We start from the raw sequence: 14395 nt of genomic DNA, 5'->3' as shown, positions 1-14395 counted from the left end.
TTATCTTCAATGAACCAGTAAAAAGTCAGAAGCAGAAGCGTGGCTAAAGTAACTTAGTGAAACCTTGAGTGAACACCTTCAGGGCCAGGGCCAGGGCCAGGCCCTGAACTCAAGCCTCAGGACTGGCACATACAAACAATTCGGTTCTTAACAATTAGTATATTAAACTAATAGAAGACAATTTCTGAATAATAGCTATTTTGAAACATTAATGCATCTAAAATGCATTCTGAAGTGTTAAAAATACGTTTATTTTTCAGAATTTTACACTCCATGAAGTAACCAGTGAATTTGGCAATATGACCTCATCTGCAATAATAGATAAACTGGCAATATTCAGCCACTATACTTTTTGGTTAACAGCAAGTACTTCGGTTGGAAATGGGAATAAAAGCAGTGATATAATTCAAGTATACACAGATCAAGACAGTATGTAAATGTAAACATTTATCAATCTCTACTTGGATTAATTGAAATTTTAAATAATGATTTCAAGAACTTTCTATGCAAAATCTATAAACCTGCTCATTTACTACAGGAGTTTACAATGTATTTGATCTAGCTTGAAAACTATTATAATATTATATTATTATATATTATAATATTAGCAATTATATTATTAACTATTATCATATTATATAAAATATTATAATAACAGTCTTTTCTCCATGAAAGCTGCTACCTTTTATGTACAAAAATTCTCTTGTTTTCATTGTTTTGAAGGATGTCACAACCATCTATGCAGTTAAGGGCATGAAAAAGACTTATGTTAATGTGGATGGATTTTCTAAATATTAATATATTTGTCTATTTGCTTTAGGAACTCCTCTTTTAAAGTTACTGCAGCTAGTTTGTTTCCTTTTCAGACTTTGAGTTTACATAGCGTTTCATTCAGCATTTTTTGGCTTATTGCATTTGTGACTAACATTCTCAAACTATCTTGTCTTAACTTAAGACATTTCTTGCATGCAGTTTGTGCAGAATCCTCTTTGCGCTGGTGTTAGAAGAGTGGAAGGATTGGAGCTCTTGGAGTTTTCTAAGTTTCAGTTTTGAGACTACAGTGGCAAGTGGATCCTTGCCCATTTTCCTTGCAGGTGTTCCTGTTGTCGTTTTGGTTTTAAAAAGTTTAGTACCTGGGCTGGGAAGGTGGCTCAGTGATAGAGCGCTTGCCTTGCATGCATGAGGCCTTGGGTTCAATTCCTCAGCACCACATAAGCAGAAAAAGCTGGAAGTGGCACGCTAGCCTTGAGCTGAAGAGCTGAGGGACAGCAGGCCCAGAGTTCAGGCTCCACAACAGGCCAAAAAAAAAAAAAAAAAAAAAAAGATTAGTGTTGCACTGAGAAATGGTATTGGCCTAAACACCTACGGAGAATAGAATTATAGTTTTATTATTTGAAAATCATAAACTGACCTATGACATAGAGGAAATCAATGCTTTCTTTATTGTTGGAAAAGTCATTTACAAAAGCATACACAGAATATAAGAAATATGAGAAATATGAATTTTTGGAGTTTTTAACAAAAATATTGTAGGATAGCACATGGCCAGTAACATTTCATTTTCTTTTCCCTTCTTTTAACATTAGAATACATTAATCCTTCAAGGGCCTTCAGTCATTCTTTAAAAGCAGATATCTCCAAAAAGATATTTTATTAATTATAATAGTTCTGCTTCATGTGGTATTTCAAATTTACATTAATCGAATACAATTTCAAAGGACAGCTAATATCTGAGAATAAGAACTTTTGTAAGTAGAACAACTTCTTTCGTTTTTGTTTTTGTAGAGCTCATGGCCTTGACCATTTACTTGCTAACCATTTGAGCCATACCAAGAGCCTTTTAAATTTGTTTACATCTGGTCTCCCATCAATTTTGTCTGAGCTAGTTTGGAACCACTATTTTCCTACCTTCACTGTCCTCAAACTATGATCTCTGCATCCTGAGTTCTGGGAAGTAATTTCTTGAAATGCCAATGTGGGTTGGTACTCTGATAGAGAGATTCTGTTATTGATAACCAGAAATTGTTAATATAATTAAATGTTCTTACTACCAGCATAACCTTGAGCAAGTTGACATTTTCTCTGAGTACTTGTCTTCATAGAACTAATAGGATAATCTTTACAAGAAAGTAAAACTGTTTTTTAATTCCAAAAGTTCTTAATTATATGAACTGTCATGCACCCATAGACCCAGGTACACCATCTCCATGTTAAAGAAAAAGAAAAATCCAGAAAAAAATATTCATGAAGCAATTCTCATACACATGAAAGAATACCATCTTTTGACATTTTACATTATTAGAGGGTATTTAACATATGTGTTCACCACATCTGCATTTAAATAATGTAAGAGCTTATAATGTAACAGATGCCATTTTGATGAGTATCCTGTTTGTGAATGTGAATTGTAGTTCAAATAACTGATTATTTTTCATGCTTTGTTCATCACCTATCATAGTACCTGAAGGACTTGTGAGAAACCTGACTTATGAGTCAATTTCATCAACTGCAATAAATGTAAGCTGGTCCCCACCACCTCTGCCAAACGGGCTAGTCTTCTACTATGTTTCACTGCATTTGCAGCAGACGCCTGGCCGTGTGGGAACACTAGTTACATATGAAAACAGCATGTATTTTGGTAATCTGGAAAAATACAGTGATTATATATTTAAAATCACTCCATCAACAGAAAAAGGATTCTCTGATAACTACACTGCCCAGCTACACATCAAAACTGAAGAAGATGGTAGGCTGGACTACCTTATTGCTTATTAAACAGATAATTATTGCTGTCTTCATTTGTATTGCTTTCTTCTGGAACTATTATTCTTACCTAGATTTTGTTGGTTCTCAAGTAATTAGCCTTTCAACATATACAGCATAAATTCTACCTTTCTTCAGTTTGACATAGTATCTTATTGAAATTAGCTCCAGTTAGGACTTCTTCTTTTTTTTTTCTTTTGTTTCACTTAATATTGTCTTCTTCCTTTACAGTCCCAGAAACTTCACCAGTCATCAATACTTTTAAAAATCTGTCCTCTTCCTCAATTCTCTTGTCCTGGGATCCCCCACTCAAGCCAAATGGTATAATAATAAGTTACAATTTGACTTTACAAGGACCACATGGAAACTATTCCTTTATTACTGCTGATGACTATATAATACTGGAAGAGCTTTCACCATTTACATTATATAGCTTTTCTGCTGCTGCAAGAACTGTGAAAGGACTTGGTCCCTCCAGCTCTCTTTTCTTTTACACAGATGAGTCAGGTAAGCTGGACCCATGCTGCTTCTCATGCTTGAAGTGTTCCAGTGCCTGCCCTCTCTCTTTCTAAGCAACAGCATGGAAAAATAAGGACTATGATTGCCCATTCATAGCTTACTTGCCATTATTCATCTGCTTCTTGAATTTTTTTTTTATTATTTGAAGCTTCACGATCATTTTTCCTATAAAAAGCTACTTTGGAGTTACTGTGTTACATGTGCCAAAACATAACAGCTTCTGATACTTGCTTTTGAAACAAAAAGTATAATTATGTTATATATCCTCTTAGTCACAATGCCATTTCTATGCTCAAAGTTTTATGAAGACAAATTTTCTAATATATTTCCCTACAGTGCCCTTAGCACCTCCTCAAAATTTGACCTTGATCAACTATACTTCAGATTTGGTGTGGCTAAAATGGAGCCCAAGCCCTCTTCCAGGCGGTATTGTTAAAGTATATAGTTTTAAAATTCATGACCACGAAACTGATACTGTATTTTATAAGGTAGGTTCACTGTAGCAGCATATGTTTACCTACTAGGTCTTTTGTTTGTTTGGGTTTTGTTTTATTTGTGTGGGTTTTTTTTGTTGGTTCTTAGGTTTGAATACAGCCTTGCATTTGCTAGGCATGGGCTCTTCCACTTGAACCATATCCACAGTCGATTTTGTTTTTGATATTTGGGGGATAGGTCTTCTGTTTTTATCTTAGGGACAGCCTGGACTGTGATTCTCTTACCTAGTCCTTCAATACCTGGGCTTATAGGTGTGAACCTCTGTGCCTAGATAATTGATCTTTTAAGATGAATCTATATTCTTTTACTTTCAATGGTAACTCATTTGTAACTTGAAATATTCCTTTTGTCTTCCATTTTCAGGTCCCAGAATCAGTGATAAAACAGCCAATAACTGATCTTAACAAAGTGTCTGTAATATATGTATGTGTGGTTACTATCATTTGTTGGAAAAATAAGTTATAATTAACTAATATTTCTTTAAGGCAGTTTTCTTATTTTTTTTCCCAAAGGCAAATGGAGATCTGAAATATTCTTATTGCATTACAGCAAGAAAGAGATAGAATATTCAGTGGACAATTTGTCCAATAAGGACATAATAGTTTATTAATAAGTAAATTATTTTATGCCATGTATAGCTAAGAAGCAAATAGTAAAATCCAAAAGCAGCGTTTAAGTTTATATTACTTGGAACAATGGCTTTTTTACTCAAAGCCAGTTGGTCATTTTAAAATCTGATAAGCTGAATAGAATTTGCATTGTAATCACAATATGGAAGCTGCTTCCCATAAGATATGTTAATGACACAATGCATCCAGAGCTCTGTTATCTGTCTCCACATTTTTCCATTTTTATTTGCTTTGTCTGTATGGAATATGTATTATTGCTGTGGTTATGCATAGAATAACAAAAACTAAAAACTTATAAAGTGTCAAAGTAGCTCTAAGAATAAAATGACAGGACATTATACTTGGATAGATTCTAATATTTGTAAATATTCTGTTTTTTTTTTTCAATAGACATGCTACTATTGAACTAGTTGTGGTGGAACATACCTGTAATCCCAGCATTTAGAAAGCTGAGGCTGAAGGCTATAAATTCCAGGGTAGCCTGGGCCAGGCAGTGAGACTCTGTATCAAAAAAAAATTGCTATTAATATTTTACTGGTACCCAAAATACTGTCTTTCTGCAAGAATATACTGGGCCAGGATCAACCTATTTTAAACTTCCCATAGTAGCTAGGATAACAGGTATAGGTACTGTTGCGTTCAGCTGCACTCCTGGAGTTCATGATTTCTCTGGTCTTACCCTTCCTAACCACAATGAAAATGTACCTGTTTAATGTTTGCTTTCTTCTCAATAAGCAATTGTTTATAGACAGTTAAAATATACTTTCCTTGCTAGGCACTGGTGGCTCATGCATGTAATCCTAGCTACTAAGGAAGAGGTTCTGAGTATCTAAGTATCCAAGGATCTGAGGATTGCACTAGCCTTGAGCACAAAGGACAGAGCTCAGGGCTAGTGAGAAGGCCTTGAGTTCAAGCACAACCAAAAAAAATGTGTGTTGATTACTAAGAATGGATTTTTATATTTTTTCAGAATATTTCAGGTTTTCAAACTCAAACCAAACTTGTTGGACTTGAACCAGTCAGCACCTACTCTGTCAGCGTGTCTGCATTTACTAAAGTTGGAAATGGGAATCAATTTAGTAATGTAGTAAAATTTACAACCCAAGAATCAGGTTAGAAATGGTCAATACTGAATGTGTAATACTTAATTCTCTTTCTCTTTCTCTTTCCTCTCCCTAACAAAGCATCATTATTTAGTTCTCCATTCAATTTTCAGTTCTTTAAGCTGAGTCTTGACTGAAATCATCTATGTGTGTTTATAAATATATATTTACTGATACTTTCCAATTTTCTTCTTGAAATGAGAAACTTAAACAGGAGCCTAGTTTTATGAGAAAGTAAGCTTCTAGAACAACTATGAAAATTACCTAAAGCATAGGATTAACTGAGATAGTAGACACAAGGGGAAAAATATACTATCAGTCACATCTAACAGATTTAGGGTTTTTGGTGAATCATATTCAATGGCTTCTAAAAGTGATTCTCAAACTTCTTCTTAAGAAGAACTATGTTATTAAAACAGGATCCCTAAATCAGTCATTCATTTCCCCAGGCCTTTTGAGCCTTGATGTGCTACATTAAGATAATACAACATCTACCAAAAGGTCCCATGACAAAATATTGCTAAAGCTTGTTTCTTTTTGATTAAGAGGACAGGCACCAACCAGTGCTAGGGCTCCAGGCTACCCAAATGTTTCTAGGGATTTGACAATGTGATTGCGGGTTGCACCCAGAAAAATACATTCAGTAATTGATTCAGTACTGCAAGCTTTAACAAAAGAGTATAGCAAACATGCCAACAACCATTTGATCCACTTAAAAACTACCTGATGCCTGGTGCCAGTGGCTCAAGCCTATAAACCTAGCTACTTAGGAGGCTGAGATATGAGGATCATGGTTCAAAGACAGCCCGGGTAGGAAGGTTCGTGAGACTCTTATCTCCAATTAACCACCAGAAAACCAGAAGTGGCACTGTGGTAAGAGAGCTAGCCTTGAGCTGAAGAGCTGAGGGTCAGCACCCAGGCCCAGAGTTCAAGCCTCATGACCAGCAAATGAAAAAACAAGACAAAACAAAAAAACTACCTGACAACACAAGGAAAAGTTGAACAGGTTTTATTCTATCTCTATTCTTAACTCTAATTTTACCTAGCAATCACATATCCAATAATTTAATGTGCACATGTGTACAGATTTTAACATTGGGCATTGTGTGTCTTTTAAGTTCCAGATGTGGTGCAGCATGTTCAGTGTACGGCAAGTAACTGGCAATCAATTTTAGTGAAGTGGGATCCACCCAAAAAAGCCAATGGAATAATCACACACTATACAATAACTCTTGAAAGGAATGCTACAAAGGTCTCTCCCCAAGATCACATGCATACTTTCTTAAAACTTCTGGCTAATACCTCATATGTCTTCAAAGTAAGAGCTTCAACCTCAGCCGGTGAAGGTAATGAGAGTGCATGCAACGTCAGCACACTACCTGAAACAGGTAACTAAGGGGGACAGCTAACCTGCGCCAAATTTCTAACGAGCGTGAAATGTTTAATGCTTTGTAACCTGGGCCATACATTGCCAATGCAAGCTACTTATAACCTTGTTACATCTCTTTCTCTTTCTTTCTCTCCTATCTATCTGTCTATCTACCTACCTACCTACGTATGTATGTATGTATGTATCTATCTATCTATCATCTATCTACCTATGTATGTATGTATGTATCTATCTATCTATCCATCCATCCTTTTATTTTTGCCAGTCCTGGGACTTGAACTCTGTGCCTGAGTGCTGTCCCTGAACCTCTTTGTGTTCAAGGCTAGACTCTGCCTCTTGAGCACAGCACCACATCAGCTTTCTCTGGATGGTTTACTGGAGATAAGAGTGTCACAGACTTTTGTGCCCCTGCTGTCTTTGAACCATGATACTCAGATCCCAGCCTTAGCTGGGATTACAGGGATGAGCCATAGGCATATGTTGGACATTTATTAAAAGATGGAAAATGTGTATTAAAATGCACAGTAGATGTTTCTTTAGTCCTCAGCTGTCCATGACTACCAGCTGTATAGTGCATAATTTGGGGGGGGGTTGCAAGGGGAAAAAAGGAGAAATATGTTTTCATGTGTTTCTACAAAATCTTAATGATCATTTATTGAAGTATATTTTATCACAGTTGAAAGGAAGGAAAGTACAAATAAGCTTTGCAGTATAAAACTCTTTTTCTTGCTTATTTTCATTGTATTTCCAATGCTTCCCTGGTTTTTTTGGCTGTAATGTCAGATTCATTCAAATCTGTTTTCTTTTCTTATACTCCCCATTTCTTTCAAATTATTTGAGTAAAACTAACAAGTCACCAAGCTCTAAATTACAAAAAGAGCTTCTGTTCTCCCTAACAGTGCTTGTTAGAAGCCTCCTACTTTCTCCTATATTTTGCCAGCTCATGAACACTAAAACTTGATTGTTTCCTGATAAACATACATCTGTAGTTGTTGGATCTAATGGGAAGTAAACTAGCAGTCACTTCTGATCAGCTGATTTAGATGTTAATGAATAATATTCAGTGACTTCTAAAAGAAGTCTCTAAGCTTATTCCAAAAAACTCCAATATAAAACATGCTACTAGAGTAGGCATGGTTGGCTCATACCTATACCTCCTAGTTACTCAGGAAGCTGAGATCTGAGGATTGTGGTTCAAAGCCAGTCTGGGTAGGAAAGTCCAGGACACTCTTATTTCCAATTTAACACTGAAAAAGCCACAAGGGAATCTCAAGTGGTAGAGTACTACCTTGAGCAATAAAGCTTAAGAACAGGGCCCAGAGTTCAAGTCCCATGACCAGCACAAAAAGCAAAACACAAAACAAAAACAGGCCACTGGATGATTATTTGCTCCTGGCATATCCAAAGCCTTTATCTTGGAAACATATTTTAACCTTACCTTGCTATCCCCATACTGCCCCAACCTACCCCAGTCTTCAGAAATCTGCTTCTCCTAATTTTCCTCTGTTACTGGTTTTTGTTTGTTGGTTTTTCTGGATTGCAAATCTAGACCTTTCAAGCCCTTTCTCTGGTTTCAGATCTAGCTCAAGAGACCTTCCCTCTCTTCTTCTCTCTTTCCAATGCAGTGTTCTTTGCAGCCTTCAGGAATGACAGACAGCATTTCTGCATCATCTCCTGCTTGTTAGGTCTCTCAAACTGTGTCATCACTCAGGAAGGTTCTGAAGAGCCAGCTCTGCTTTGTCCAGTCTGCTGCCTGCTCAATATTGTTAGGACAAAACACCAGAAACAGCTCTATCTCATTTAGCTATAAACTCATCTTTTGTATCTGTGCCAGCTACTTATCACCTTTTATGCAGCTCTTGTTAAAGCATTGCCCATCTTCTGTGGAAAAAAATAATTTGCTCCCCTTCTGAAGACAGTCTGCCTTCTCTCTCATCCATACTTAAGGTTACTAATATGTTGATTTGTCCGCCTTACCGTCAAATTTTTCCTTATCTTTTTCATACACTTTAGATATATCCTCCTCTCAGAATGTCCTTGTTTTTTGTCTTTTAAGGATGTGATTTCTCATTTTAATTCAATTACATATCTCTTCTAGAACAATACTCAGTCCAATTATTCTGTCTCTTGCATTGTATTCTCTTTCAATTTCTCTGTCTCTTTCACATGTATGCACAGTTGGAAAACTTAAGCTGGGAACCTGTTTTCTGTGAGGTTTTTCCCTATCCTACATGAAATCAGACCTTATCAATTCACTTCTTGCTATGGCTCTTGGTTTGGACCTTCTTTGCAATCTTGACTGCCACTATCCCCTGCTAGACTCTTGTTATCTCCCATGGTAAAGTCTTCAGTGTTCCTATACTCTGTATGCTTAATAATTCAGCCTGCCTATCAGTCTCATCTTTCCACTGGCTCACCAACCAACTGAATTGATTACAACATATAATTTACAGTACTGTTGAACTCCATTAGCTGAAACTAATATCTGAAACTCAAAAGTGATCATGAAAAGTAGAATATGTACGAGGCCACCTACAGTTTTCCTTGTGTTTTACTTAGTCTCATTGTCTACAACATATATTCTAGAATTTATCACTAGTTAAAATTTATCCAGTGGATTTCATTTTTCATCTTAGAAAACATTAAACACCCATTATTGAATAGGCATTGACTAGATTCTTGTCCTTAAATTTACCTAGCACATTTTCACCACTAAATTGCCTCTTTTAATTGTATTCTTCTCCCCTTCTGTGTCACAGAAAATTTTATTCATTCTTCAAAGCCCTCCAATGCGAGGCCTTAATTAAACCTTCAGTGGCATTCTATGCTTTAACAGAGATTCTTAGACTTCATTCTAGGCTTTCTGAGTAATAACCTTGAATAATAAGGTCCCTGACTCATGTTTTTAAGTATGTCTTTAGGTGTTTATGATAACTCTATATGTTTAGGGAATACTGAGGAAGATCACCCAGATACACTGAGGACTGGCAAATAATATCAGACAGGCTTACCAAGGGATAACATGTGTTTTAGCAGTAAGAGGGCAGCAGATCATTGATACATGGAGTCAGAGAGAAGAAAAATACATTAAAATCCAGGTATGGACCCTGCACCAAGGTAGTCTAGCACCAGGGAACCTGATTTTCATAGAACCACAAAGGAGTCTTGAGTTTCAGAGGTCTGACCAAAAAAAGACAGGATAATAATTCTAAAGAACGTGAGGTGTTCAGACCTCTAAAACCAGGCAGAAAGCTTATTACTGAACACACTGTTATTCAGAATGAAAGCTCAATCCAAGGAACAAAGCAGTTTCTCACTGGTACCAAGACATGTATTCATGGATGTAGAGAGCTATTTGAATTTATGGTTCTGATATATGTGTGTGTGTGTGTGTGTGTGTGTGTGTGTGTGTGTGTATGTGTGTGTGTGTGTGTATGTGTTTGTGTGTATACATATATAATTTATTAAATTACAAATTTGAATTGAAACTTACTTCAAAATTAAAAGTCTACCTATATAGAATTTGAAGGGATACTATATCTAAAAATAAGTCAGTTATTAGACATTTTGTACATTGTGTTCCCCATTTCTACTGAAGACCTTTGTTCCTTTTTTCTTTAAAGTATTGTAAAGGTGATATATGGAATGGTCACAGTAACATAAGAAAGGTAATGAGTATATTTCTTTTCAAACACTGTGACCCCCTTCTTCGTTTTCTGCTACTTTCCCTCCCTCAACTGCCCACACCCCAAGTTGCAAAGTTCCATTTCCAACTTAGTGTCTAGTGGATAACGTTGTTGCATTAGCACATCCTTTATCCCACCCTTTCTGTGATTCTCTTTCCCTTCCCCACATCAGATAAACATACATAAGACAATGGGGTACCTTTTCCGAAATCAGAAACAGTGACCAAGGAGAATAAACCAGAGGAGAAAAAAAAGAGACAAAAGAAATAACTACAAACTGTACACTACAAAAAAATTTTTTTAAAAAGAGAAACAAAAACAAAACAACTGCAAGAAAAACCCTCTTGTTTTTACATCATGATCATTTCTATTAGTATCATTTTATATGGTCCTATGCACATACCTATGGGGCTACTGTGAATTTCGGTTGTTTCTTATAGTTGGGCTTCTGATGCCCTACTTTAGAAACCCGAGACCATAATCCACGTGTCTGAGATAGGAATTGGGGAGCTTCAACAGTATATGTAGGTAACAGTAACTAAGCTGAAAATTTTGGGAGCCACTGAATTCAGCTGTGATTCTTTGCCTGTTGTGACCATGTCTTGCTTTTGCTTTGTCCACTATTTCTCCCAGAAAGCATGAGATATTTAGAGAGAGGTGAATGTTTTTAGAAGAAAGAAATGAATTATTGCCTTCATTATTTTTCATAAAGTTGCTCTTCAATTACTACATATCATTTTCACACTTCTATCAGGCAAAATGAAAAATATTTTCTCACAGACCAATGTAAAAATTCTTTAATTAAGGAAAGCCATTCATAAGAAACATTAAGTATTTATTTCTGTTTTAAAATTTTTCATCTTTAGAATTGTTTTAAATACAGAATATAATTATATTTGTGAATATGTTACTTAGTAGATGCATAATTTACTTTTTTTACATGAAATTCTGTTGATGAGAGGATTCATTGTTCAGAATAGAAGCAGTTTCAAGGCTGTTGCAAACATTAATTTATGGAGGTCTAAGATTAGTCACAGTGTATAGCCTTCTGAGTCACTGACTCTGTACTTATTTCTGACATAAAGGGAAGTCAGATTTGGCTCACTCGTGCACTGCCTGCTGTTTGACCTTAACATTCCTTTCAGGGATTATTGGGTGTGTTTTTCAGAGTAAAATTGGTCAAATGTGGACAGAGCTAAACATGCAACATGATGGAATTTATAGGGAGATTAGTGTTTGTTGTTTAAACTGGTTCCATATTGGAATAGGGCAGTAAAGATGAAGGGCCTCAAAGTTTGTACTTTTAACAGCATTCTATGTCAAAATATATATGTAATTATATTCGAAAACAAAGTGGCAAGTCTGTGTGCATACAAGACTTAGCTCTTACAGCCCTGAACTGGCACAAAATGCATGCACTTATCCCACATTGCTATCAAATCTAGTAAATGTGCTGGTTTACCATTGAGATAGAAAATGTTGATGTTTTGTGAAAGATAATTTATTCCACAATTTAAAATTAAAACAGAAAAATAAACTATAGTCACCAAATGACAACAACTTGATTGAGGGGAAATAAAATACACAGCTTTGCTTTTTCAGGAGCATTCTGTTCAGCAGTGATTTCTTTATTTCCTTTTGTTCAGTGAGGATTGTCACACATAGGCAGGGAGGCCTGGAAACCCACTGAGCTTGCAATACATGGATTGTAAGTATAACTGACTGAGAATGTGTTCAACTTCTCTCTTTTCCTACTCTTCCTTTCTTAACTATCCCTGTACTGTATAACAGCATATATCTAGCCTTAATCACCATGGCCATAAAATATACTTTATTTTTCTGCTTATACTTGTGTTGGGATTCAGGGCAGTTGCTGAAAGCATGAACCACACTACTTAGCCCTTTTTGCTCTGGCTACTATTGAGATAGAGTCTCAATTTATACTTGGGCCAGCCTAGATTAAGATCCTTCTGGTTACGCTCCTGCTATAGCTGCGGTGGGCATTACCACATTCAGCTTTCTCTGTCCTTAAACTGCTCCTGACCTTTTCTTGTTTCTTGCTATATTCAGACTTGGAGTTTGAGGTTCAGACCTTAGCTTGAGCACTGGATGTCATTGGGCCAGATATAAGTCTAATCTTATCACTAGAGGTATATCATTCACAGGTAGATAGATAGATAGATAGATTAGATAGATAGATAGATAGATAGATAGATAGATAGATAGATAGATAGATAGATAGATAGATAGATAGATAGATAGAAAATTACATACAAAACTGCATAGGATTTTTGTGGCTTAAGATCAAGTTACCTGTATTTGAGGAGAAATGGTGTTTATTGACAGCATTAATAAAGTACAATAAGAATGAATATTATTTAATGGTAGCTAATTCAGAAATATTTCAAAGAGAGGGGGCTGGGAAGGTGGCTCAGTGGTAGAGTGCTTGCCTTGCATACATGAGGTCCTGGGTTTGATTCCTCAGCACCACATAACCAGGAGGAAAAAAAGCTGGAAGTGGTGCTGTGGCTCAAGTGGTAGAGCACTAGCCTTGAGCTGAAGAGCTGAGGGACAGTGCCCAGGCCCAGAGTTCAGGCCCCACTACCAGACCCCCCCCCCCAAAAAAAGAAATATTTCAAAGAGAGATTTAGAAACAAACCATAGCCTACTTGGAAGACAGACATACTTGAACCTTAAATCTCATGGGCAGATATATTAAAGTTTATTTAAATCATCTAATATAAAGAGCAATAACAAAAATCAAGGGTATACTTTGTTTCTGCAAATCCTCAAAATTCTATGTACTTGTAGGACTCAAAGAATATGCTTTTTATGTCAAGCATCTTGGGGTGAAATTAGGGGATCAGAAGAGATTATGGATGGGCGAAAGCACTCTCAATATTCAGGAGTATAGTGATACAAATATAGGCCAATTAGCAAGAATCCCAAGATAGAGCAAGAGATAACACACAGTGAAGGGAATGCAATAGGAAACAAAATGTCGGAGCTTTGAATAACCAGGTGGGACTGCACTCTACTTTTAGTTTTATAGGACTGTCACAAACATAGGAATATGATAGAATAGAAAGTTGATTTCTTTTCTAACTCTAGAGTGGGAAACAATGTAAACGACTTCTTAAAGAACAGTGATGTGAGGGGAAATTCTGTAAATGCTGAAGCAATTTCTAGATGGGGGATATGTTCATTAATTTCTTGACTGGACCTTCAAGCATCACATTAAAATCTCTGTCATTTTTTTGGCACATAGGGTCTGTCTCTACCCAGAGTTTTCATCTGTAGTTATTTATTTGTTCTTGCCTTTAATTTCTTGATGTTTATCCTTAGATGCCACTCTCCCTGCCCAAGATGCTGTATTTTGTTTATTAAGAGATGTGTACTCTATGACACACAGGATCTTCTATTTCATTTGTTCCTGAACATCAGAGCTTACAACGTAGCCTGATTAACCTAAAAAAGCAATAGAGGAAAGAGAGAAAAGGAAAAGAAAAACAAATGGCATAGCTGTCTGAATAAATCCATAAAATGAGAGCACAATGAATTGTATCAGGATTGAGATGCTATATTGTTTTTATTGGGAATGAGTAACTTTCATAACACTATTAATATGTAACTCATCATCATCCAACACCTCCTAAGTGTGCTGCCAAAATTTAGTTGCTTTCCAAAATGTTGCTACTGGGTGGGACAAGAGATGGTAGGGAAAAGGAATTTATGTTCATCGTTTCTCTGTATTTGAAAGAATCATTGACAAACTTCTTAAAAGGAGAATCATTGACACAACTTCTTAAA

At 36.1% G+C, this 14395-nt stretch overlaps 1 protein-coding gene across 1 annotated transcript in view; it reads left to right on the top strand.

The window, feature by feature from the left end:
• Ptprq (protein tyrosine phosphatase receptor type Q) overlaps nt 1-14395 on the top strand; it is a 170224-nt gene that overhangs the window by 66922 nt on the left and 88907 nt on the right. Inside the window, exons 21-26 of the mRNA XM_042698841.1 lie at nt 261-429; nt 2459-2746; nt 2995-3270; nt 3619-3770; nt 5377-5518; nt 6628-6897. Coding sequence (XP_042554775.1) covers nt 261-429; nt 2459-2746; nt 2995-3270; nt 3619-3770; nt 5377-5518; nt 6628-6897 — 1297 coding nt within the window. The remainder of the gene's footprint in view (nt 1-260; nt 430-2458; nt 2747-2994; nt 3271-3618; nt 3771-5376; nt 5519-6627; nt 6898-14395) is intronic.

Source organism: Dipodomys spectabilis, unplaced genomic scaffold, assembly GCF_019054845.1.
Source record: "Dipodomys spectabilis isolate Male_0828 unplaced genomic scaffold, ASM1905484v1 ptg000234l, whole genome shotgun sequence".
In the NCBI taxonomy this organism is placed as follows: Eukaryota; Metazoa; Chordata; class Mammalia; order Rodentia; family Heteromyidae; genus Dipodomys; species Dipodomys spectabilis.
This window is presented reverse-complemented; position numbering and strand designations above follow the sequence as displayed.